This window comes from Acinonyx jubatus, chromosome D1, assembly GCF_027475565.1.
Source record: "Acinonyx jubatus isolate Ajub_Pintada_27869175 chromosome D1, VMU_Ajub_asm_v1.0, whole genome shotgun sequence".
NCBI classification, from domain to species: domain Eukaryota; kingdom Metazoa; phylum Chordata; class Mammalia; order Carnivora; family Felidae; genus Acinonyx; species Acinonyx jubatus.
The window spans coordinates 4226937-4251499 of NC_069390.1; the positions used below are offsets into that span (position 1 = coordinate 4226937).

General features: G+C 64.8%; 1 protein-coding gene across 8 annotated transcripts in view; it reads right to left on the reverse strand.

The window, feature by feature from the left end:
- Nucleotides 1-24563, reverse strand: part of TPCN2 (two pore segment channel 2) — a 74670-nt gene that overhangs the window by 49513 nt on the left and 594 nt on the right. For 5 of the 8 annotated variants that reach the window (XR_008290229.1, XR_008290228.1, XR_008290227.1 and 2 more), the window contains exons 2-22: nucleotides 21012-21076; nucleotides 20226-20302; nucleotides 19703-19880; nucleotides 18308-18424; nucleotides 14658-14764; nucleotides 14062-14134; nucleotides 12886-12988; nucleotides 11880-11945; nucleotides 11177-11241; nucleotides 10599-10699; nucleotides 9922-10003; nucleotides 9620-9706; nucleotides 8727-8846; nucleotides 8512-8571; nucleotides 6489-6617; nucleotides 5650-5699; nucleotides 4206-4305; nucleotides 2298-2369; nucleotides 936-1009; nucleotides 359-440; nucleotides 187-269 (exon numbers count right to left, since the gene is read on the reverse strand). Coding sequence is in view for 1 of the 8 variants with exons in the window: in XM_027045740.2 (XP_026901541.2) it covers nucleotides 187-269; nucleotides 359-440; nucleotides 936-1009; nucleotides 2298-2369; nucleotides 4206-4305; nucleotides 5650-5699; nucleotides 6489-6617; nucleotides 8512-8571; nucleotides 8727-8846; nucleotides 9620-9706; nucleotides 9922-10003; nucleotides 10599-10699; nucleotides 11177-11241; nucleotides 11880-11945; nucleotides 12886-12988; nucleotides 14062-14134; nucleotides 14658-14764; nucleotides 18308-18424; nucleotides 19703-19880; nucleotides 20226-20302; nucleotides 21012-21076 (1891 nt within the window). In the remaining 7 variants the exon portion in view is untranslated. Of the gene's footprint in view, nucleotides 1-186; nucleotides 270-358; nucleotides 441-935; nucleotides 1010-2297; nucleotides 2370-3588; nucleotides 3664-4205; nucleotides 4306-5649; nucleotides 5700-6488; nucleotides 6618-8511; nucleotides 8572-8726; nucleotides 8847-9619; nucleotides 9707-9921; nucleotides 10004-10598; nucleotides 10700-11176; nucleotides 11242-11879; nucleotides 11946-12885; nucleotides 12989-14061; nucleotides 14135-14657; nucleotides 14765-18307; nucleotides 18425-19702; nucleotides 19881-20225; nucleotides 20303-21011; nucleotides 21077-24563 lie in introns of all 8 variants that reach the window. The other 3 variants (XR_008290226.1, XR_003416047.2, XR_003416048.2) reach the window with 3 other exon arrangements.

The window sequence follows — 24563 nt, forward strand, 5'->3', positions numbered from 1 at the left end:
GGCTGGGATTCGAACCCGGGACCCTCCGCGGGGGCCGTCTGAGCCCCCCAGGCTCCAGGCTCTCCTCCCCTCAGCCTGCCCCCAGGGCTCGCAGCAGCCTGAGGAGCCTCACCCCTCGGCGGTCCCCAGGATTGGCGAGCCCAGGGTCGCACGGCACAGTTACACGGCGGGGGCGGGGTCACTCACGGGCCCGAGAAGCGCCGATAGGCGTCCAGAAACACCTGCCAGTTGTTCACCACCATCACGTTCCACAGAGTGATCAGGGCGGCCTGCGGGGACGCACACACGGGCTCCAGGAGGGCAGAGGAAGGGGGTCGGGAGGGCAGGGGTCCCGCGGAGCAGGGCGTGCGGGGCTCACCGCGAAGTCATCAAAGTTGTTGGCCCAGTACTCCAGCTGCTCGAAGCTTCCGCAGGGAGCCGAGCTGTTGTCGGGGGCCAGGCTGCAGGGACACGACAAGCTGGGTCAGGGGTGGGGACGGGGACACGGACGCGGGGGGCCCCAGCACTGCCTCAGCCCCTGCACGCCTGGAACCGGTCTGGGCCCGAGAAGGTAGAGACAGAAATGCCCCCATCTCCGGAGGTGCTGCGAGGACGGCCAGGGGCCGAGAGCCGCAGATAAACAGGGGAGACCGAGCCTCCCAGACAGCCGGCTCTAGGTCTGGCCCCACGCTCCGCTCCACCAGGGCATGGCCTGGCCTGAAGTTCCCAAGTGGGGCACAGGGGTGGGGCCGCTGTGCTGAGCAGGCTTCAGACACGCTCTCAGTGCAGAGTCTGGGTGAGGGAGGGGAGGCGGAGAGGGGAGGGGAGGTGGGGAGGCAAAGGAACGAGGACCAGGAGGCCCGCCCCCGCACCACCATCCAGGCTCATGCTCCTCCACACCCCCAGACTCCGCACCCCGAGACGCACTCCCTTTGGCACCTTCAGGCCCCGCTCACCTGCCGTTTCCAGGCGCCACGACGACACCTCGGAACAGGTTGATGCCCAGGATGGCAAAGACGTAGTACACGACCTAGGGAGGCGGGGCCGGGCCCGGTCAATGCCACCGGCACACAGAGCCACAGGGCCGGGCTGAGCACGTGAAGGCCACCTGCCCCCAGCCCCCAGCCCCGGGTACGGCTGGCCTCCCCCAGGAGCACCAGGACTTCTCCTCCCGGGCACCCTCTCCTGGCCACCAACCTGCCCCCCAGTGAAGGAGCAAGGAGCCACCACCACCAGGGGAGCCACAAAGATGAACTGGGGGCCCAGGGGAAAGACCGAGGCGGCCAAGTCGAAGCAAGGCTGTGCGCCTCTTCTCTGGGACAGGTGTGTCAGGAAAGAGGTAAGAAGGACCCCTACCCCGGGCTCCACTGGAGGCAGACGCCAGTGCTAAGGGAAGGGGGCCCCAGGGGAGGGGTCCCCAAGGGAGGGGCAGGTAGAAGCCGGCCAGACTTCTCCAGGAGGTGATGAGGTCCAAGGAGCACCACCCAGCAGGCTCGTGCCACAGAGGGACGAGGCCACCAGCGGCCCGACCCATCCCCACCTGTCCCCAGTGAGCCCAACAGGAGAAGGAAGGGGCACACAGCCCAGCCTAACCCAGTCCCTTCTGGGCCTCCGTCCCCACTGCTGGGCTTCGTGCCGAGAGCAGCCTTCGGTGTCCCCCCTGCCCGCCAGGGCGGGACCACAGGGCAGAGCCAGCAGCACCTCGGCCGACATGGCTGGGGGCTCCCGAGATCCCCCTCAGCAAGGAGGGAGGACTAAACCCCATCTGGGGTCTCTGGGGGCTGCAGGGACCCCTAGTGACTCTCATACTTTTAAAATGAGCGTCTCGGGGGGCGCCTGCGTGGCTCAGTCGGTTAAGCACCTGACTCTCGATTTGGGCCAAGGTCACGATCTCGCGGTTCATGAGACCAAAGCCCCACGTGGGGCTCTGCGCTCACAGCACAACGGCTGCTTGGGATGTTCGGTCTCCCCAACCGCCTTCTCTCTCTCTCAAAATAAGCAAACTTTTAAAAAAAGAAAAAAAGAAAAGGACACCAGTGTCTCAATGCGGCCCGCGATCCGAGAAACGTGAGGGATTCCAAGCGGCCGACGGGATCTCTGGCACAGAGAGGGAGCGCGGTCGGGCAGCCCTCCCCACAGACCAGCCCTGAGGTCCACCCTCTGCACTGGCAGGAGGCGACGCGGCTTCCCGGCCCGGACACACAGCCACCTCACCCAGGGCCCCCCTTCCTCCGGAGGGGCCGGCCGGCCCCGCACTCACCCCGGCCTCCGGCCGAACTCAGGCTCACCCCCACCCCCACCCCCACAGCCACACTCACCACCAGGATCCCGCCGAAGGCCCGCATGTTTTTGATCAGGTCCAGGATGGTACTGGCCACCAAGGCCATCAGCTGAGGACGAGAGGAAGGCACGGCCCTGCTCTCTCTGGTCCCACTGAGGTGATGCCAACCCTGCCCGCCACCCAGACCCTGGCCCGGAGAGGCGGGACGCGACCAGTGGACCACCAACCTACCCATCTGCGCACACACACAACTGCATGCACACGCACACCCCTACATAGCGCACAGCTGGACAAACGTCCCACAGCCGCCCATAAACACCCTCACACGCAGATACATCCACGCCCGCCACACACACTCATACTCAGAGACGCACGCCCAGATACGCCCACGTGCCCCCCACCAATGCCTCCAGCCGCCCAGACGCAGCTGTGTCTCGATCCCAAGTCCTGTGGCGAAGCCACGGCACACAGGGGCTCAGATCACACTGCCCAGCGACCCACTGAGGCTGGGTTGGCTGCTCCTCTCTGGTCTGGAGGCTCCACACAAGCACAGGCCCATGGTGGCCAGGTCAGCCCCAGGGACCAGGTCTGACAAAGGTCAGCCCCAGGGACCAGGTCTGAGAAAGGCCAGCCCCAGGGTCCAGGTCTGAGAAAGGTCAGCCCCAGGGTCCAAGTCTGAGAAAGGTCAGCCCCAGGGTCCAGGTCTGACAAAGGGAGCTCCGGAGATGCACCAGGCACCCCACCCACAGAGGGCTGCTCCCCTCACATGCAAGCCTGAGCCCCAGGGAAGAGCTCTCCAAATAGTTCATTTTCCCCACGTGATGCGTTAGATCCTAACGCTGGATGCTACACGACAGAAAGCACCGTGTATGTGTGTGTGTGTGTGTGTGTGTGTGTGCGCGCGCAAGCGATTAAGCGTGGCTACCGTGCTACACGTGCACGACGCGTGCGGTTACACGTATGGGTGTGTTACCGCGTGTGGTCACCGTGTACTTGCACAGGCGTGTCAGCACAGGAATATGTAACGAGATGCGCGGTGTAGTTACGAGCACATGTGTGATCACGTGCTGCACGCAGGGGACCGCGTGTGCACACGCGTCCCCACACGCATGTGGGCGGCGGCCCCCAGCTGCACCCAGGGCCCCAGGTCCCCTTCGGGTGGGAAGCTCTGCTTGGAAACAGGTAGCCCCAGAAGGGACAGGTGCACGGCGAGGCAGAAAGAAGAGACGAGCTCAGGGGGAGGGACTCGTACACGTAGAAAGGGGGTGATGTCCTTGGATTCTTCTCTCCCAAAAAGTTCTTAGGAAAGCAGGAGGAGCAAACTCTACCTCCGTGCCGGGTGGGCGCTGGGCCTAGATCCCCTGCTCGCCCGGCTCCCCTCCCCTCAAGGCTGGCGTCCCTCCCTGTGGGCACGTTAAGAGAAAACGAGGCTCGTAGATGTCACGAGCCACCGGGTTCCCGCATCGGGGTCCCAGAGACTAGCACCCCAGCCAACCCCACGCCTGCACTGGGGGTCCTGGAGGGGAGTACCCTGGCCCGTCCCGCCTTCACCCCTCATTACTAAAAGCCACTGAGAGCCCACGCCCACGGCCTTCTAGAAACCTCAGGACGCCTGGGAACACGTGGGTTCCAAGAGCTCCAGACCCCGCCCCTCACCAACGCCAGGGGCCCCAGAGAGCCCAAAGCTACCGCCGCAGACGGCCGCGGTGCCCCCACACGGGTCCACCTGCGCTGGCCTCCCTCTCCTCATGCATAAAAGCAGGGCTGGAGCTGCCCCCAGCATCACCCGGCTGCAGTGCAGGGCTGGGGACACGCCCCAGGGAGACCAAGGGGACGGTCCTGCTCTCGGTCCCTCCCTGCCCAGGCTCACCCACTCCCCAGAGCAAGGCCACAGCGGGGGCAGTAAGGCAGGGTGGCGAGGTGAGGGCGTCAGGCACACACGTACCTTCATGCTGGGGATGATGCGCAGGAACCGGAACACGATGAACATGTTCACCAGCCGGGCCATGTCCCACAGCGACAGCAGGCCCAGCATCTCTGGCTTCCTGGAGAGACACACAGGAGACGGTCGGGAGGGCCTCGAGACGTCGGCGACAGGAAGACCGGGAGGTGTGTGTTCAGACACAGAGAAACAGAGACGCAGAGAGCCACGGGGCGGGGCGCGCAGGGGAGGGGGGCCCCGTCTTGGCGCGCGCTGAGCCCGGACTGCCCACACCTGTCGGCCCAGGACAGCACGGGTCAAGGCACAGCCCCTCACACTGGTGCCCAGCCATCGCACCCCGATCTCACACGACAGACACTCAGGTTCCAGAGGCCGGAACACTCCAACTCTGGTCCCAGCCCGAGTGGAAGAGACGTGGTCCCTGAGCCGGTCCCGTCCCTCTCCGCTGACCCCTAACCACCCTATTTCAGCCCCTCCCTCTGACCTCGTCCCCTGTCCCCATCACCCGACCCTGTCTCCTGACTCCACCCCCGTCCTGACTCTGCCCTCTCCTGTGATGCCACCCTGCAGCCTGACCCCCTAGGTGTCCCTCGGAGCTTACTGTGCTCTTGTCAACCCGAAACTCATGCTCACGCAAAATGTTCCCCTGTGACTCTCGGACAAAAGCAGGTTTTCACTGCACTTGAGAAACCAGGCGGCCTGAGCTCCTGCCAGGCCCCGGCTCACCACCACGGACAGCACCAGCCCCAGCCCAACCCATGTCCCCGACGAAAGCCCTTCCTGGCTGGCCCTGGGGCAGCTAAGCCGAGTCGCAGACACTTCCAGGCCACCCCACTGGCAGACAAGCAGCCCCCGAGACACTGAGAGGGCGGGGCCGGCACAGGCCCCGGCTGGGGCAGCTGTGTTCCGGGCAACGCAACCCGACGGCCACCGCAAGCCACACTTCGAGGCGCTCTGGGACCCCCTGGCCAGACAGCCACACTGCTATGCGGCCAGAACCAGGGTTGGTGGGGCTCCGACAGCCGTGGGGATTCAGCAGCCCCCGCTTCCGCCATGCCACAGGGTGGGAAACTGGCGCTCAGAGCAGGAGGTGACAAGCCAAGGTCACACGGCTCCCAGCCGCACGTGGGGCATCTCCGGGGGCCGCACGCCCCATCCTGGGGCCGGGGCTGAGACCACTGCCCGCTAGCGGCTTGTCACAGCTCTGGGAACCCTATCAATCTGACGGCGAGTCAGGACATGTCACGGGATCCCCAAGAGCAACGAGACCTGCTCCCACAGTCCTAGTGGGCCAAGTTCCGAGCCACCTGCTTCCCTAACACTCGGGCCATGGGCCCTGGAGCAGCCCGAGCAGACAGGCCAGGGCGCCTGGGCACGGGCCACCCACCCCTGGGGCCTACAGGGCGCTGGTTGCTGTAGCCTCCCTCGGTTCTCTCCAGTCACATACCAGCCTGGGTGTGGGAATCGGTACACAGCCAGAGTTGAGATCTCCAAAACCTTTAATCACAAAAGAAGAGAAGGCATCGCTACAGCAACCTAACCTAGGGGGCTTTCAAACGAGTTCTAAAGCTCGCGTCTAACATGCTCCCCCTCGAACGGGGCTTTGGGGGGAAGTCAGAGCTCCGTCCTTGTCCCCGTGGGTTGGTTCCAAACATGGGACTTCCTGCGGCCGAGAAACACACTCTAGTCTCAGGAGGCGGTGGCCTACACACAGGGAGGGCAGGACACCGGAAAGGCTGGAGGAGCCCGGGTCAAGGACAGACCGGAGGCCCGGCTCTCAGACCGTCTTTGTTCCTGCCCCAAGGAGCCCACACCTCCGATCAAAGACGAACAGATGTCGGACCAATATGGCTGCCACGACGCACACCTCACGCGTGACCCTCCACTCCCACAGGTTCTAGGGAAAGGGTGCCTGACCCCCGCGGCCCCTCCTGCCACCCACATCAAGGTCCCACTGTCCTTAGTGTCTGTGGCCGGGGCCGGCTTAGAGGGTGGGCACCGTGAGTTCCTCCGGGCCCCCCCGCAGGGGTCGGGCAGCCTGCCCGGTGACACTCAAGTGCAGCGGAAACCCCGCCCCCCGCAGGCCCCCGCGGGCCGCCCCCCCCCCCCCCCCAAGCAGCGCACCGGGGCGAAAGCCGGCCCTTTGCCCCTGCAGGCCGGAGCGCGGCTCCCTGTGGCCCTCAGCGCCCAAGGGACGGCCTGGGACGGGACACGGCACAGAGCCAGACGCAAAGAGCACACCGCCCGCCCGGAGAGGCCAGTGGCCCGGCCCGTCTCAGACTTTACCAGCAGGACGACGGTGAGGAGCCCGTCAAATACGTTGCTGGAGTAGGACAGGTACCCCCGCAGGCCCAGAGCGAACGCCTTGAGCAGCAGCTCCAGCACGTAGTACAGAATAAAGACGCAGTTGAGAATCTGCAAGGGACACACACAGCTGCCTCGCGTCCGGCCCGCGCCACCCGCCCTCCGCTCGCCTCCCCTCTGGCCTCTCGGGGCTGCCCTTCCCACGCGCCCGCCGCTCACACCCGGGGCGTCTCCAGCACCCCAACTTCCTGCCCCACACCCTCCCCTCAGGTGGCCTGGAACCCCACGCCGGCTTCCAGAACTCGCACGTCTGCGGCCCTACGTCTCCCGACCCCACATCCTCTCTGTGCCCGCAAGGCCGGGGTCACACTCCACCCCCCACCGCCCCCCGAGCCTGCGCCCCCGGCTGTCTCTGCCCTGGCCCCTCCGGTCCAACTTCCAGGGGACCTCTAACAACTCCCGTAGGCAGCGCCCTCCCAGCCTCCGGGGGTGTGTCTGAGACACTCTTCGCATTGAACGTGGCCTCAGGCTACTGGGTCCCGGTCGGTCGTGTTTGAAGCCAGGAAGTAAGACACGGGAGTCCCGAGGGTGGGGAGGCGAGGTGAGCGCCGCAGTCACCCCACCTAGGTGTCCAGTCTAAATGCCATATTCCTGGGGCACCTGGGTGGCTCAGTTGGTTGGGCGACTGACTTCGGCTCAGGTCATCATCTCACAGTTTGTGAGTTCGAGCCCCACACTGGGCTCTGTGCTGACGGCTCAGAGCCTAGAGCCTGCTTCGGATTCTGTGTCTCCCCTCTCTCTGCCCCTCCCCTGCTCATGCTCTGTGTCTCTCAATAATAAATAAACGTTAAAATTTTAAAAAAAGAAAAAATTCCATATTCCTAGTGCTGCCTCGCTCACCCGTGAAGAGATGCTGTCAGACCCCATCTGACCAGAAATCTCTCATAAGCTACCAGGCTGACTCTAGTGCTGAACAATTACCGTTACAAGAGAGAAAATATGGGGCACCTGGGTGGCTCAGTCGGTTAAGCGTCTGACTCTTGATCTCAGCTCAGATCACGATCCCAGGGCTCAGGTCGTGGGATCGAATCCTGCGTCAGGCTCCACACTGAGTGTGGAGCCTGCTTAAGACTCCCTCTCTCCCTCTCTCTCCCTCCCTCCCCCTCCACCCCACTCCCCTTCTCGAGCCAGTGTGCTCTCTCTTTTAAAAAAAGAAAAAAGAAAAAAAAGAGAAAACATAGATCAAGTGTATCCAATTTGACTTTTGTCAGGAATGAAAACCAGCCACCTCTGGAATGTGTCATTCACGAGGAGGAGACTGAACCTTTCTGGGGTCATCCAGAAAAAAATACAACAGAAAGAAGAAAGAAGAAAATCTGATTTTCCTGAAATGCAAAATGCAGGAATTTCAAGCGTCAGGTCAGAAAAGCCCTTGTTTCTATTTTGAAACTAGGGTAAGTTTTGCTCCACATCTAACACACAGGACACAATCTGTCCTAGCACATTAAACCAGATAAATCAAACAGCTTCCGACGTAATTAGAGAAGATGTAGTCGCTTGTGTCAATTTTAACATCGTTCACGACGCCATCTCCTGTGAAAACACCCGCTTTGTTAAGAGTTCTGGCGTTAGGTACCGTGGGGGCGTGGCCGCTACTTTGCTTAACATCCAACGTGGGAAAATTGGTTCTAAATTCCTAGAGAGCTTGACGAGACCACGTAACATTGAGAAAGGAGCTCACGGTTCCAAAAAGGGCTGAGAACCGGCCACAGAGAAGCTCAAATCCCAGGGCCAGACAAGGCGGCCAGATGGGGCGGCCCCACCCGCTGCCTTGCCCCCCACCCCCACCCCCGCCCCCCGCCTCGCCCGGGCCAGCACCCCTCCTCTGGGGGCGCCCCGCGACAGGAGGAGCCGCTCTGCGGCAGGAGGGCCTCGGGGCAGGGAGGCCGTGCACACTCACTCCCTCTGGCCGCTGTCACCCCGGCCGCACGGCCCCAGAGCTCACCCCGAGGACGAAGTCATCACGGTCCCCGGGCAGCACGTCGGCATCGAACACCAAGAACACCTGCGGAGCCAGAGCGGGAGGCGGCTCGCCGGCGGGGCCCGGCAGAGACCTCGGGCAGGGGGCCGGGAGGAGGGGCAGGGGCAGGGGCAAGGGGGGGAGGGGGGGGCGGGCGCGAGGCGCCTCCCGCGTCCACACGAGGGCAAGGGCACACGCACAGAAATGGACACGAGGTTCCCAAGGGCGATGAGGTTCCCCAGGTAGTCAAAATAGCGGTGGCTGAAGAGGAACTGAGCGCTCCGCAGGAAGGGAGACCGGTACTCGGGCCGCGGCGGGCGCTGGGGAGGGAACACACGTGTGCTCAAACACACGTGCCTACGGGGGGCACGTGGCCGCTGGGCACCCTCTGGTGTCCACACCCCCTTATTCTGGGATTCGACTTTTCCTCCCTTCTCTCTCATCCCAGTCTATCCAGCCTGAGGAAATAATCTCAAACACGAAAATAGGTGCACAAAGACGTTCATCCCAGCAGTCTTTGAACACCAAAAGAGAGGCAGAGAGAGCCTAAACGGTCACTAAGCGGCTTAAGTAAACCACGAGGGACTATCCGGGGGGGACCCTGAACACACGCCAGGTGTTACCACCAGACACAAAGTGTTCTGTGAACAAATGTACGTAAATTACACGCCAATAACTGACACGGGACAGTCATCTGGACACAGTGCTGAGCTGGATGCCAAGGCCCGTCTGGGGACTTTACAAATCAGGGTCAAGGACAAAGGACAAACGCTTTGGACAAACTCAGGAAGCTCCAGAGAAGGACACACAGGAAGTAGGTAAGAGTCTGTCACGCAGACAGGGAAACCCATCCAGAAGGTTCCCCTGAGTCAGGCTTGGCCCAGGCCAGTCCCTGTGGTCTGCGAATTGCATCAGGTTAACAAAACCTCCTCGGTTTCCAAGAGCCCAGCAACCTCTGTTCCCGTTCCCCATCCTCGGGGCCAGAATCCCTGGCACTGACGCCAAGGGTCACCCGGGTGATCAATGCCAACACGCACCGTAAACTTCCCCGTTCACCCTGGGTGGCCTGGCCCTAAGCAGGTGGCTCAGTTACCTCTTTAATCACCCTTTTGTCAAACTCGTTGAAGAGCTTCTGAAACTCCTCGGCCGACAGAAGGTCGCCACCGTAGGAACGCACCTTCTACAAAAGACAGAAACACAGGTCAGCAGGGGTCAGCTGGGCCCAGGGGAGGAAGGGCCCAGGACAGGAGGGTGCGCCGGGCCCGGCCCCCACCGGCCCCCGGGCCGATCTGAAATGACGCCCTGTGCGGAAGCGGGGTTGCTGGCCGACGTGACCTCCAGGGGGAGCCCAGATCACAGACCGAGGAGGGCAAGGGGAAGAGGGGACTCCGATACCTCCATGATGACCGGTTTCTGGTGGCTGTCCAGCTGGACTCTCTGGAGCACCTGCAGGAAGTCCTGGGGGTCCACCCCGACCCTGGGAAGAAAGACACCGCGCCCCAGTGAGCCCGGCCAGCGCAGCGCACCCGGCGCCCGCCCCTCTGGCCTGGGCTGTGCGCGTGCGACTGAGCCGCCCTGGGCGATGACACGGGCCTCCGTGAAAGAGCCGGCCGCAGGCCCTCCGACGTCCTGTCGTCTAAAATGCCCACAGACACTACTGTCGCGCCCCCGAGAGGAGCGCGCTGGCCCTCGGAAGCAGCAGGCAGGACGACGGCAGCGCCACGGCCAACGAGCCGTCCGAGCCGGAGCCTTCCACCCCGACACCACCTCCAGACCAGGTCCCGCCGGTGCGGGCGCCCGAGCGCAGGGGCGCGGGAAGGGCGCCGTCGGGGGAGAGGGCCAAAGCGCCTCGGCCCCCGCCGGCCCGGGGTCTCCGGGGCTCACGAGGACGACCCCGCGGCACCAGAGAGGCGGTGTCCTCAGGATGCCCAGGCCCCAGCCCGCAGGGAGCTGGGCAGAGCGGTGCCCGGGAAACGCCCCACAGAGCACGCCACCCCTAAGGCGTTCCCTCCCGGCAGCAGGCGCCCCCACTTCCTCGGGGAGAAGGGGCTCCCGGGAGCCCCGCCACTCACCCTCGAGGGTGGGCTTCTCCCCGTGTGCTCATGGAGGAGAGGACCTCGTAGGCGGCCCGGGCCCCCAGCCGCCTCCGGAACAGCGAGGTCTGGAAGGACTTCTGCAAGCCAGGACGATGGCTCTGAGTGGCAGGGTCGGGCCTCTCCCGGCCACACAGCCCCTCCTGTGCAGCGGCCTCTGGGGGCACCCACCCGCCCGCAGCTGGGAGCGGCCCTTGCCCCCTCGGGCCCCGGGGGCATGGCCAGACCCCTCCCGGCCTGCGGAATTCACGCAGACGTGCTTTTCCGCTCTGCGCGCCTGGGGCCCCCAGCTCTCACACACACGGTGGGGTCGGGGACGCCTGCCCTGGGAGGGGCGACCTCGAGGCCTCCCTCTAGAAGCGGCCTGGACGGCAAGGATGTGCCACGGCTCCCGCTTCCCCACGGGAGGCGGCGCCGAGACCAGCAGGGGCCGCCACCCCACCCCTGGCCGGCCACCCCTCACTGTGGGGACTGCCTGGCCGGTCAGCTCGGTCGCACCCCGCTTGGCCTCCAGGGGCAGCTGCTCAGGCGGGAACAGGGACAGCGACCCGGCTCACCATCAGGTAGCCCCGGAACTGGTTGTAGATGATGGCCGTCAGCAGGTTCATCAGAAACAAGCTTCCTTCGAGTGGGAAAAGCCGCGGTCATCGGGCAGAGTCTAGAGGGAGCACCCCGGGGGCCCAGGGCCAGGCCGGCATCCAGGGGCACAGAGGGGACATGGGCACAGCAATCCCCCAGGGGGGGGTGACAAGAAGGGCAGGGACGGTCACAGAGCAGGGCGTGCTCGTGGTTCCCGTCAGGTGCCCAGGGCACACCAGTCACCCCACACGTAGCCTTGTCCTCATCCGATGAACACGCAAGACACCGGGCCTGCCCAGCCACGGGCACAGGGGCCATCGGTAGTCACAGACCAAAGACCACGAGATGGTCACACTGAGAAGCCACGAGGTTGGAGGGCACATGAGGGGAGGTCATGGGGTCGGGAGGGCACACTGGGGTGAAGTCATGGGGTCAAGAGGGCGCATGGGGGGAGGTCATGGGGTCAAGAAGGCACACTGGGGTGAAGTCATGGAGTCAGGAGGGCACATGAGGGGAGGTCATGGGGTCAGGAGGGCACGTGGGGGAGGTCATGGGGTCGGGAGGGCACAGAGGGGGAGGTCATGGGGTCGGGAGGGCACACTCACACCTGAGCATTCGCAATCTTGCCACTGGGGGCAGAATCTTGTCCCGAGTGACCCCTGCAGACCCACCGGAACTTACCTATCAGGGTGAAGACTATGAAGAAAATGGCATAGGCCCGGTTCTTGGAGTACGCAGGAGTCATCACTGGGAGAAAGAAAGCGGAGAGACTGAACCCTGCTCCCACCTCAGCGTCCCGTCCGATCCCCTCACGGCCCCACGCCGTCTGCCTCCCAGAGGAGAGAAGGGCTCGGCTGGGAGACCCAGGAGGCCTTCTGGTCCAATGCCGACCCCCGGCTCTGCCTGCACACCCTCGGAATGGAGGGCTCACTACTTCTCAAGGCTGCTCCTCCCTTCCGCTGAGATCTGCTCCCTTGTCAACTCCCCGCAGACCGGAAGGTCAGCTCTCCCTCGGGTGACTCGCTAGGACTCACGGGACGCGAGGGCACAACGCTCGGGGTCCCGCTGCACAGCTCTCCCTGGGTGTGGAAGCCGGGGGCTGCCCTCCCGGGAAGGTCTCTGTGATGGGGGGATCCCCCCCGCGCCCAAGACGAAAGTCACCAGCCAGGGGACCAGGCCACGGCCAAGCCCCGGAGGCCTACGGCACCCCACCCTGGCCGTACCGCTCGCCCAGACAGAGAGGCCCCGGCAGCCACCCCAAACGTGAGCGGCCACAGCCACCTGAGACCCAGGGCCGGGCCCGGGGGGCAACAGGGAAAGCGGTCAGGCCTCAGAGAGGAGGCCACCGGGGGCCCCGCCAGACACACATCTCATGCGTTCTTAGCTTCCCGGTGAAGTCAGGAGCCGGGGGAAAGACAAGGCGAAGGGAACAGATGCAAAGGGAGGAAGCGAGCACAGGAGACGGGAAAAAACGGAAGAAAAAGGAAAAAGGCAGGAAGAAGGAGGGAAAAGACAAACAGGGAAAGAAAACCAAGGAGCGAGGGAGGGAGAGAAGCCAGTGTCATCCTCCCCCGGGCGATAAAAAGGCCTTCGGCACCCCCGCGGCCCGGAGCCCGGCTCTGCGGCCCAGCGACAACCAAAGCTGCCCCCCCCGCCCCCCCGGGGCCTCTCCCCACTCCTCACACACCGTCAGGGTTGTTGGCCGTGGTCAACAGCACCAGGAGGGAGGTCAGGGCCTCCGGCAGGTTGCGAAAGTACGTCAGCCTCTCCCGGTCCTGCCCGTCGTCCTGCTGAGAGCGAACGTGACAGCTCTGAGGCGCCGTCGGGCCTCTGCCCCAGCGGCCATTGTGAGGTCAGCATCCCCTGACCTGCCATGTCCCCATCACTTCCCAGCAGGCTCTGCACTCACAGACAGGACCTCAGTCACGGCCTCTGGGCCCAAGAGCCAGTGTTCAGGGAGGCCGCGCACCCATAGGGACACCGGCCACCAAAGAGGGTCTGCTGGGAACCACGGCGAAAAGCTCTCAGCCGCCCTGGCCGAGACACACGCAGACACAGCACACACGACCACACAACCACACGGACAGACACACACAGACACAGACACACACACGCGTGGCAGCTCCAGCTCTCCCGGAGTCAGAAAGGACAGCGTTCAGTCCCCCCTCATGGACAGCACAGCCTGAACCCCCAAATACCACAAGTTCAATGAAAACCGGCCTTGGCTGACCATCGGCCACATTCCCAGGACAGAGGCAGGACAGCTCCAGGCCTGAGGACAGCAGCCCTGGCCAGGACATGAGGAAGGACAACGCTGGACCACAGATGCACGGGGCGGGGGGACCGGGGCGACAGGTGGGAGACACCTCCACACAGCAACAAGCCACTGGGGGCCAAGGAGCAGTGAGGAGCTGGAGGAAGGGGACAGGGGCGGGGGGGGGGGGGGAGGGCAAAAGCCCACAGCTGGAGAAGAGGAAGTGGGGACAGGCAGGTGCCGTGAGAGGGACGGTGGTGCAGTCCATCCCGAGGGCCCCAAATGCCAGAATGAGGGGGCCTCCATCTAACAGGGGTGCAAAGAAAGCCAGGTGAGTGACGGGGCAGGGAGGGGAGACGGAAGGAGGGCCACCAGGCAGACCAGCCCTGAGCCCGCGAGGCAGGGGGCACCCGGGGGCCCCATCAGGGGTGCACGGAAGACCGGCCACGTGGAGAGACCCCGGAGCCTGGGTGGGCCGACACTGACCCTGGTCACCAGGCTAGGGCAGGCAGCCTAACTGGGCCCCAGAATGACCCGGAAGCTTCCCCTGGGCCGCCCTGTCCACCCAAACCCCAAGGCCCCGGGCCGGGTCAGAGCGGAGCACCATACCTTCTCGCCTGTGAAGAGAAGCATCCCGAGCATGGTGAAGACGCACAGGTGCAGTGCCAGCAGCAGCACAACACTGGGGAGGCGGGGGCGGGCGCTCAGCACGGACACACACCCCACGCACCCAAGCGGACAAGGGACTAGGGACAGCCGACCCGACCGCACGGGGAGCGCCCTGCCCCGACAGAGCCCGCCGTGTGCTCAGCTACTGGTCCCGCCCTAAGGGAGCCCTCTTTCCCTGGCAGGGACGATCGGTGACCCCAAAAGCATTTCCTGGGGGTCCAAGGATCCCGTCTCCCAGAGGGGAAGGCCACGTCCAGCCATCTGGGCTGGAACATGAGGGGTCACCCATGTGAGCCACTGGGGGAGGGGACGGAGAGAGAACTGGGGGAGGGACGGGAGGAGAGCGGGCGGGGAGGGGTCACGGCCACAGCGGGGCAGAAGGGAGCACCCGCAGGGCTCTGCAGCTATCAGGCAGGGGGCACAAGGCCACTAAGGGGCTGCCGGAAGGCCGCGAACACCCACCCACCGGCCTCCCCAGGCCGCAGTCCCGACGGCACAGCAGGGAGCAGGAGACCCCACCCGCCCGGCGAGCCCACCTGGCCATTTCCGGCAGCGACGACCTGATACACTTGAGCGTCTTCTTCATCATGGAGGAGTTTTGCATCAAGAAGAAGGGGCGAAAGAGCCTGCGAATCCGCAGGGGCTGAAAGACGGCAGGAAGGGGCCCCCGTTTCCACCCAGGCCGGGGGCAGAAGGCCGAAGAGCCCCGGGCCCCGCTCACACCCCTGCCCCCGCCCCTCCTGCCCCCGCACGCCCCAGCTTCCACCTCGGGCTCCACACCCTCCTCCTCACACCCCTCCCAAGGGGCCACCCCTGCGATCAGAGCACCCAGGGGCCGCTCCCCGTGCCCCACCCCCCTACTGTCCTCGGGACCCCCCGGCCTTCTCGAGGGCCCCCCTCAGGCGCCCCTTCTCCCTCACCTGCTAGCAAGACACCACATGTCCCGACACCTTCACTCGCAACACAACCCTCGCCCCCCCCACTCACCCCTCCACCCGCCCCGCGTGTCCCCGCTCCCGACCCAGCCGGTGCTCCTGTCCGGTGACCTCCAGGCCTGAGTCTGCCCAGTGCTTCGGGCCGTCTCCCGGGGCCTGACCCGAGTGCTGGCGCCCAGGGCCCCTCCTGCCCTCTGAGGCCTCGCACTCCGGCGAGCTCATCAGGCCTCTTGGTTTTCAGGCTCACGGTGATGATTGTCCCTCCCACGTCCACCCGCCCCTCCCAGCTCTCAGCTCCAGACTCCGGGCCCCCTGGGCTTCTCGTCTCAGAAGCACAGCTAGGTCAGCCCCAGGCCCTACGGACTGCCCGGAGGCCCACTCTGGCCCGCCCAGGGCCCGCCCCTCGCCGTCCCGCTGGCTGCGGCCTTGGCCCCCCGTCTCTGCTCAGCGGGAGGGTGGTGCCCATGCCTCCGGTCCCCATGCGAATGCCACCTGCTCCTGCACCACACCCGACCGCTCTGGAATCCTGCCGCGCACCCGCAGGTGTCTCTCGCGACCGAATGAGCTCCCTCCAGCACGCGGCAGACCCTCCAGATCATCTGCACCCCAGGTGATCCCAAGGCCTGACTCAACCTCCCTCGGCTACTCGCACCCTCGGAAGGGGCCCAGCTCCCGGCTCAGGACGCTCAGGGCCACGCCCCAGCCCTGTCCCGTGGGCTGAGGAACCAGCGGCCCCAGCTCGCCCATGATCCGCTCGCTGCCCCTGGAAGGAACCTTGTCTCAGGGCCCGTATCCCGAATCTTCCAGCCATCCCTCTAGGCCAGGTAGGGGCTGAAGGTCCTGCTGGCACCCGCACCCGGGGTCTTGGACCCTCACCAGTAATCAGACACGGGACAGGGTGCGGCTTCTCCCTGGGTGTAGTGACCCGACCTGCCAAGGGCCCTCCTGACACGGGGGCCGCGTCGGGTCATGGACACGGAGACATGTGGCCTTGATGAAGGATGGGAAGGTTCATCCACAAGACTCAACTCTGATTAGACGCCAGCCTAGGGCCAGGGTGGGGTGCCCCTGGGAGGCCCACACAGAATCACAGCTCACCACTGATCTGCAGACACCTAGTCCCCCGTGACAAAGAGGCACGGCAGAGTCGCGACCGTGGCCTATCCAGTCACCGGTAGACCACGAGGGATGTGACCCTCCTGGCCACAAAGTAGAAATGGACGTGAGAGACTAGACTGGAGTGGGTGGGATGCCCCTGGTTCTCCTGCCCGCCCTCCCCGCCCTGGTGCCTGTGTGAGTTGTGACTGGCCAGCTGGCCACAGGGAGAAACCTGGGGCCTGGTTTCTGGACAGTTCTGGGTGATGGGCTGACTCTACCCAGTGGACCACCTGTGGCATTCCAGCCTCAATCGGGAGAATCCGCCCCCCCCCGACACGGTACTGAAGGGAAAGCTTTGCGGCAAGCGGGGTCCGCCCCGTCTATACTGGGAAAGGTAACGATTCCTGGGATCAGGGCACGGAAAGAACAGGCCAGACCACAGGGGATGGGGTCCAGGAAGCGCATGTGTGGATGGGCAGAGTGAACACCCACAAGACACAGAAGGACGCGTCCTGTAATGTGCAAGCCTCTCCCCCCAGGGCACCACTGACACCCTGCCCTCCAGAAGCAGAGCCCGGTTCAATTCGGCTCACCCAGCCCGATGCGGCCCCCTGGCAGGGGGTGGGTGACTGCGATATGCCCCTTCCCCAGGCAGGGGCGCTATCCTCACCGGACAGACAGGCGTGCGGGCTGGGGCTCTGCCTGGGGCCACCCAGGGGCCACCCTCTGAGCCTCAGGGGCCCACGCTGCTTCACGGCAGCCCCACAGCCCCCACTGGCCTCACGATGGCCCTCACCCTGAAGTGCCTGGCCCGCGGGAGGGCCCAACGGCCCTAGGCAGGCTCAGTGACCCCAGCTGTGGGGCACAGCACTCTGTGGGACCAGAAGGCGCATCAGAGGCTCTGAGCACCAGGATGTGACAGGAACAGCAACTCCTCCCCCGACCCCACGATTCGGTGTCCTGCTGCTCTGGGGAGCGGGGCGGGGGGGGGGGGGGTGCTCCACCAGGGACACACGTGAGAATTCATGCAAAGCAGGGTGCCGTGCCAGCAGGGGTGTCCATCTGCCAAGGACAGCCCGGGAGTGGAGGCCCGGGTCCCCATTTGAGGGGAAGCGCCCCGAGTTGCTGGGGAGCTGGCGGAGGCAAGGGCCGCGGGACGCAGAGGGAGAGGAACTTGTGAGTGGCAGTGAGGGCCCCACCGATAACAAAGCGAGGCCTGAGCCGTGCTCGGTCTTCCTGGCCTGTTGCGCAGATGTGGGCTCGTAAGCTAACGAGGCTCTTTCCTGCTAGGAAGTGGGAGGCGGGCCCCGCGCCCTCCCTTGGCGCCCTCCCCTTGGCAGCCCTGCAGCTCTCTCCCGCGCTCTCTCTCTCTCTCTCTCTCGGCAGCGGCTCCCCGCTTACTTCTGCCAGCGAGGGCGTGGACAGAGGCTGGGACACCGGAGGGGCAGACGGACGGCTCCCTGCTGTCCCCTTGCTGTCCCTAGGGCAGGTGCCCACGCCCTGGGGCTGCCAGCCGGCCCTGCCTGCGGCACTCCCGGAACCAAGCAGTCTCCGCAGGGGCACTGGTGATCTGCACCCCTCCAGGCGCCAGGGGCGGGGCGCCAGCTCTGGGGGCCTGTCCCCTGAGCTTCCTGCAGTTCTGTGTCCCTCGGGGCCCCGTTCTGCTTTGTCGGTTACTCGACACCTGTTTAAGCCCCTATGTAAACTCTCTTGGCTAAAGCACCCGATGGGCTTGTGTCCCCGACTGGCCCTGAGGGACACGGATGTCCCCACACCCACTTTCCCTGCTTCTCCTCTATCCAATCACGGGGCAGAGCATCCAGGTGGGGGGGGGGGGGGGGATGGTGCAGCCAGAGAGGTTCGGGGACCGGTGGCCAATGTGGGCCTTCTTACCGCAGGCCCCAGAGCTCTGGGCGCGAGGCCCTGGACGGCGCTTTCCTGGGGGACCCAGGCGGGCGAGAAACTCAGCTGACAAGTGGGGAGGCAGGAATTAGCAGTCCCTGTGCCCTCCCCGGGCCTCAGGACGGGCCTTCTTCTACAGGACGGGACAAGGCCAGCAGCTGACTGAAATGCTAGGAAGGTGGGAAGAGACAGGCGGCAGACGGGCCACCCAGAGCCCCCCGCTCCCGCCTCGGAGCCACCGCACCACCTACCTCCTGGCAAAGCAGACTCAGCGACACGATCCAGTCCGCGAGAGACACGACCAGCACTGCGAGGTAGGCCAGCAGCCAGGGGTTCTTCCGGAACTGGGCCCATCCAACCAGATAGCTCTGCAAGAGAGGCGGTGGGTGAGCGGGCGAGCGGGCAGCCCCACAGACACCAGCCCTGCAGCCGGTCCGAGGCCGTGGACGCGCAGGGGTGAGGCCGGGGCGCCCGGAGCAGAGGTCCCCGCCCAGCCCGCTGGTGACCTCGGGCACTTTAACCCCTCTGGCCGCCGCCTCATCGGTCCTGCCCGTCCCGGCCGCCAGTCTGGCTTGCGCACAGAAACCACTCTGGGAAAGAGCCGCTCTGGAAAAGGGGCAACGGCACTCGTGGTCCGCTTCTGGTTAGGGCCGGCCCACACCCAGAACCGTCTAGACCAGGTCTTCCTCGGGGGCCCACTGGCCAGGCGCCAACAGCCCCACCGGCAGCAGGGGCATCCAGAGGTCACGCTGCGCAGACAGAAATGTACGCTCTCTATCTTTCGAGACTCCCCAACCGTCCCAGCCGTTCGGAAGACGCTAATGAGAACCGCTCCCCAGTTTCAGTTCCAGTCTGAAGACCCTCAAACCCATGAACACATCGTGGGCTAAAACAGAAACAACGTGAAGCGGTCCGGGCCCTCGGTCCCCCACGGCCCCCAGCGCCAGCAGCAGGGGCCCGAAGCCACCCCCACAGCAGGACAGCCCGGCAGGCACCAGACCAAGGCCCTGCGGGGCTCTGGGGACAGTCTGCCGCACTACCTGGGGCTCCGCGGCCAGCTGCGAGTGCTCGGCTGGGCCTGTGGCGCTGGGATCACCACCGCTGGACCAAAGTAACAGGACGTGTGGCCCACCGGAAGATCTCTCGGCCCCTCCGCGTCATGCTGGGAAGCCGCTATGGCTCTGAACCCCTGACGTGGCTCAGAAGTTCACATGAGGAAGGCCGGACCCACCTCCAGCTTCCCGAAGGACTCGGGTCAGGCCGCGCGGCAGCCGGTCCTTTCCCGGCCCACACCCACCTCCTCCCGTGTTCCTCCTCTCTTGGGGGCGGGAGGGCGGCCCACGGGCGAGACCACCGGTCCCCTCTTGTTCCATCGGGGTCTCTCCTCACAGAGGCACTGCCAGACCCTGGGCCACTCCCGGAGGCCCCGCGAGGCCGTGCACCCGACAGGCCCAAACCCAGAGAGAGAAGAGCTGACGGGGTCTCTTGTCCTCCAACCAACCCAGGCCTTTTGCTCACAGGGGGAAGGTGCAGTCAGAGAAAAAAGGCAGCCGGCTCCGGGAGCGTAAAGGTTAATCCGGAGGGCAGCACGCAGGCTGGGGGGGCACCGGCCCCCGCGCTCTGGCACCTGATGGCGCCCGGCTCACCTTCACAGACACGTCAGCCACAAAGACCAGCAGGCAGAGCGCCTCGACGCTCTCGGTGAGGCCACAGGGCGGGTCCCAGGGGGCCGAGCGGAAGCGGACGTCCGCGGTGCTAGTGAGCGAGGAAGGGGTCTCGATAAAAGCCAAAAGCAGGATCAAGAAGATGGTGAGGCTCAACGTCCTGAGAAAAGAACCAGAACTAATGGAAACGCACGAGCCAGCGAGGCTCTGGGCCGCAAAGCACATCGGCCGGCAGAGGGCCGGGCAGGACAGCAGGCCACACTCGGTGGCTTCCAGAAGCAGAGCCCCCGCCTCGCGGTCTGTGCCCATTCTGGAGCGGTCAGCTGACAGTGCCCAGGCCAAAACTCAGTGGCGTGGCTGGACCTCATCACCAGGAGGGCCCCGCTTTCCGTGGGCTGGGCCCCGTGGCAAGGAGAGAGGGGAGGGGGAGCCCGCCTGGACGCTGAGCCGGCCTCCCCCCACCCAGCCAGGCCGCAGGCACCCCGCGCGGCGTGCCCCCTCTCACCACTGGCAGGTGTTGGAGTAATACAGTCGGTAAAGCCACATCGACCTGGCGTCCATGCGGTGGTTAATGGAGCGGTACTGAAGGTCAAAGACGCACGGGAGAGCATGAGCAGGGGCCCCTTCGGAGCCACGCAGCACGGCCAGCCCCGTGCAGGGCCCCCGCTGACCCCTCGACGGGCCCTAGGCAGGGACACAGGCTGTGGACCGGAGTCCACTCGATCGCACACGTGGAGAAAGGGCTCTCTCGTGGCCCAGCAGGGGCACGTTAGCAGGCAGACTCAGGACACCCTGGGCATCCATTGCCCCGCGTGGATACCTGTTTCTAAGTGCACAGCTGTGCCCTCTGCCTGCCCGTGACGCTGTCCCCTCTGCTGTGCAAGGCCCTACAACGGTGCCGCTCTCCAGGATGCCCCCCACCTGGCACACTGCTCCCTTCCATATTCTATTTCCCGAATTGAGCCTCAATAGCATTTTCCAGCAGGGGATGGTCTGGCCATCTTGGAGCATCTTTCCCAAGACCCGGACAGGCCCTCAGTAGGTGGTAACTCAACGAAACGAGCGTTTCCAGGGTTCAAAAGAGCACCCAGTGCCCACCTGCTTTAGGGAGGACTCCAGGCGAGCCGTGCCCGAAGTGCCCGTCATCACGGTAATCACGGCCACACGGTCCAGCGACCGAGGCCCTGGCCCCAGGACAGCGAGGAGGGGCCCATCGGGGCAGCCGTCACCCAGTCCCCACAAAACCTAGAGGCGGGCCCAGGCCCAGCCACCGGGAACGGGTGCCACCCACCTGGATGGCATCTTCGATGAAGACGGCAGCCTGGTCAAAGCAGAGATCCTGCCTGGACGCAGCACCTGCAGGCAGAGACAACACATCAGGTGACGTGGGGGATCACGTGGCACTCACCTGCTACAGGGCCACTGAGCTCAAGGAGAGAACTTGGAGGCATTCTTTCCTAAGGCTCTGGAATGACCGGCCTTTCGCCCTGCCGCGAGTTTGCACACAAGAGAGCCCCAGACCTGGGCTGGCACAGGGAGGACCGTGCGGCCGTCACTGCCCTTCTGCCGCCTTCACCAACCAGCAACTTGGGGCCTCAGGGCCCAGGAGGATGGACGGAGCCTCCGTGGGCCCCAGGAAGGCTCCCGACTACAAGGGGCCTTGAAGTCAGGCGGCTTGAAGCCATCCCAGCACCCTTGTCCCCTGCCCATCAAGGAGCCATAAGCTGCAAACGAGATCAGTCCCTGCGGCCTTGGGTTCTGTCCACTGATCGTGGGGCAAGGGCCACCTCTGTGGCTTTGGTGCAGAAGCTGTTGCTGGACACAAAGGGAGAAGGCAGGCATGAGGAGCCGTGGTTCGCAGCAACGGAGGAACCTCACTGCCCGGCGCCCAGGAGAGAGGGTGTAGCCCAGGCAGCCCGGGCCCCGGGGGCGGGGAGAAGAGCCCGCACGCAGCCCCAGCAGCTCCCGGATCAGGGAAATGACATGGCAGCGGTTCCTGTTGAAGATTCTATTTTCACACGTGGCCCCTTTGGGCCAGCAGCTTCTGAAAACTGCCCTTAACCGGTACAGAGAACACACAGACGTGTGCACAGCTCTAGAGCAGAGGTACCAAAGCCAGAAGCGGAGCAGGCCATGGACCACTGCCCTACTCTGCCCACCATCCCCAGGGAAGCACATGCACCTGTCCTCAGGGCTCCTGCAGCAGGGTCCGGGGGCCAAGCAGGGATGCGGGGGACCCTGGACACAGGTAGGAGACTAGACTCCTTCCCCGCTCTGCCACGGCACGCCGTGTCACCCAAAGCGAGCCCCGCCCTCCATCTGGGCCTTGGTTTCCCCCCACGTATAACCTCCATGCCCTGAAAGTTCTCCCAGGGAGGCTCTGAGGGTGGTGACAGCCTGCTTCCCCGACAGCATCCTGAGAAGAACTGTGATCAGACAGCACTCTGCTCTATCCCCTGCCGTAGGGAGCCCCGGACAGTGCAGGGCTCGGCACGCGGCAGTCCTCAAAGCTTCTTTCTCGCGTGAATGAGTGAACAGCGAAAGAGGGGAGCCTGTGAGGGCAGGGTGGTCTGAGGGCCGGCAAGAGGCCCCATGTTACCAAATCCCCGGATAAGAGATGGGATCTCAGCCTGGAGAGATCTAAGGATACAAGCTTCCTGGACAAGAAGAGCCTCCGGGCTCACTCCACGCCCAGGCGTGGGGTGCAACAGAAGGGGCTCACGCCCAGACAAGCCATCACTGGCCAGGGGTGTCAGGCACCCGGAGACTGTCCAGCACTCATCACACCTCTCTCCCGGGCCTCAGGACACCAAACCTCAGAAGGGCCACGCCACCTGCTCTGCAGCCCCCGACACCAGCGGCCAGAGGTATCTCGTCACAGATCCTCAGTCATGAGCATGTCACAGCTTCCCACAAGTCCCCAGCGCTCCAGGAGGAAGTCCACACTGCCCTCAGCCTGGTGCGGCCGACGCCCCCCTTGCCCACCACCCGTCCCGCCGCTTCCTCCACCCTACGCCCTCCGAGCCACTCATCTTGAACTCGGCCCCACCAAGGCCAAGCTCTCCCAAGACTCCATGCCCTGGCCCGGGCCGCTGGCCCTACCCGGAGCACTGTCTCCCAACGTGGCAGTCTAGGGACCATCACCCCAGGTAGCAATCGCAGGGCACACCAGGTTGGAATGTCAGCGTAGAATGTCTGCCACAGAGAGCAGAGGACAGCAGGGGCTCCAACGCTGCTCCCACATCAGTCCTGGACCAGTCTCTCTGCCTCTGCCCCAAGCCCCCCGCCCCCCACCATCCCCAACATCCAGTCTAAGCCCCCTCTCCTGTTCCAGGCTCCACCCTGCACTGCCTGCCTGGGACCCCGACCAGCTCCCTGATGACCCTGGGCAAGCCCCCGCACCTCTATGCCTCAGTTTCCCCTCACAGGTCAGATGCGACGGCACGGCTGTGCAGACTGAATGGGCTGCTGTAGCTACTAGGTATTATTCTAAAAGCCCCTTCCATATCACAACAATCCCTCGGCCTCTGACTTTTCCGTAGCCAGAGAGAGGGGGGCGCCCCGACCAGGAACAAGAAAACAGCCACCCTCTCCCTGCAGCCCGTGAGGTGAGGCTGGGTCAGAAGGACCTGACCGCAGGGTCTGTGGGGCAGCACAGTCCCCGGACCCCGGTTGGCAGGAGAATCCGACTGCAGGACGAACCCCACCTAGGAGCCCCGCTAGGGAGCTGGGAGGTGACCAGCCGTTCTCGGTCCCCCCTGCCCCCGGGGCCAACAGCCTAGCCGGGAGACTCAGAACACAGAGCGTCCCCTCACGCTCTCGGGAAGCCTCATCGAGGCATGGCGTCGGGACAAAGAGCCCTCTCTCACGGTCCACGCCGCCTGGTCCTGGCTCCTGGCTTACAATGCAGGTCTCAGCGGCCTGCCGTCCACTCTGCCAAGACTAGGTAGGACCTGCACAATCAGGCCCAGAATGGCCATCAGCACCGACTGCCCCATCTCCGCCACCTGGCCGGGCCCCGTGCAGAGGGCATTCCCAGCAATCTCTCCGAATCGTCACAACGCCCCTCAGGTCAGCCCCTCCGACTCCCTCCCTTTTCCTGAAGCTTAGGCAACCTGCCAAGGTCACACAGCCAGAAGTGGCAGCAGGAGAAAGACACTCCGACCTCCAGACACAAAGTCTGCAACCCCCCCCCCGCCGCCCCGACACCCAAATGCCGCCGCGTCCTATGTCCCTTGTCCAGGGATCCGTGCTGGATGGAGACCTTTCCTGGGGGACAGCCTCTGAGATGGGCAGGCAGGTGGCTGCCTCGGCCTCCGGTTTTCTTGTCTGTGGTCAGGCACCCATCCCCCCAGTCCACGGATGGGCGCACACCACAGGCCCCTCCTGGACCCAGGAAGAAAGTTAAGTCCAGAAAAGGAAAGTGGCCCTGGAAGGAGCACCCAGCTCGGCACTAGCAACAGATCCCAGGGCTGACCTTGGACAGATCTGGGATACTCTCCAGGCCGGGCCTCGGTTTCCTTCTCTGCAAGATGAGACTGAGGCCCTTCCCAACCCCCCCGGGCGTCTGCCAGAGACCGCTGGACTCCACCCTCCCGCCCTCCTCGGGATTCAGCAATTTCTCTGCCGTAAACAGGAAGGACAGGAGGGAGCTGCAGAGGGCAAAGGGAGGAAGCTTCCTCCCTGGCCGGGGTGGGGGGTGGGGGGGCCGCCCCAACCCCAAACTGAAGGGGGACCAGCCCCTGGGGAGCCTCCGGGCACCCGGAATGAGAGGGCAGACTGAAAGGACTCCTAAGTCTACTCCCAGCGGGGTTCGAATCCCACCTCAGCCACCTCCCCGCTG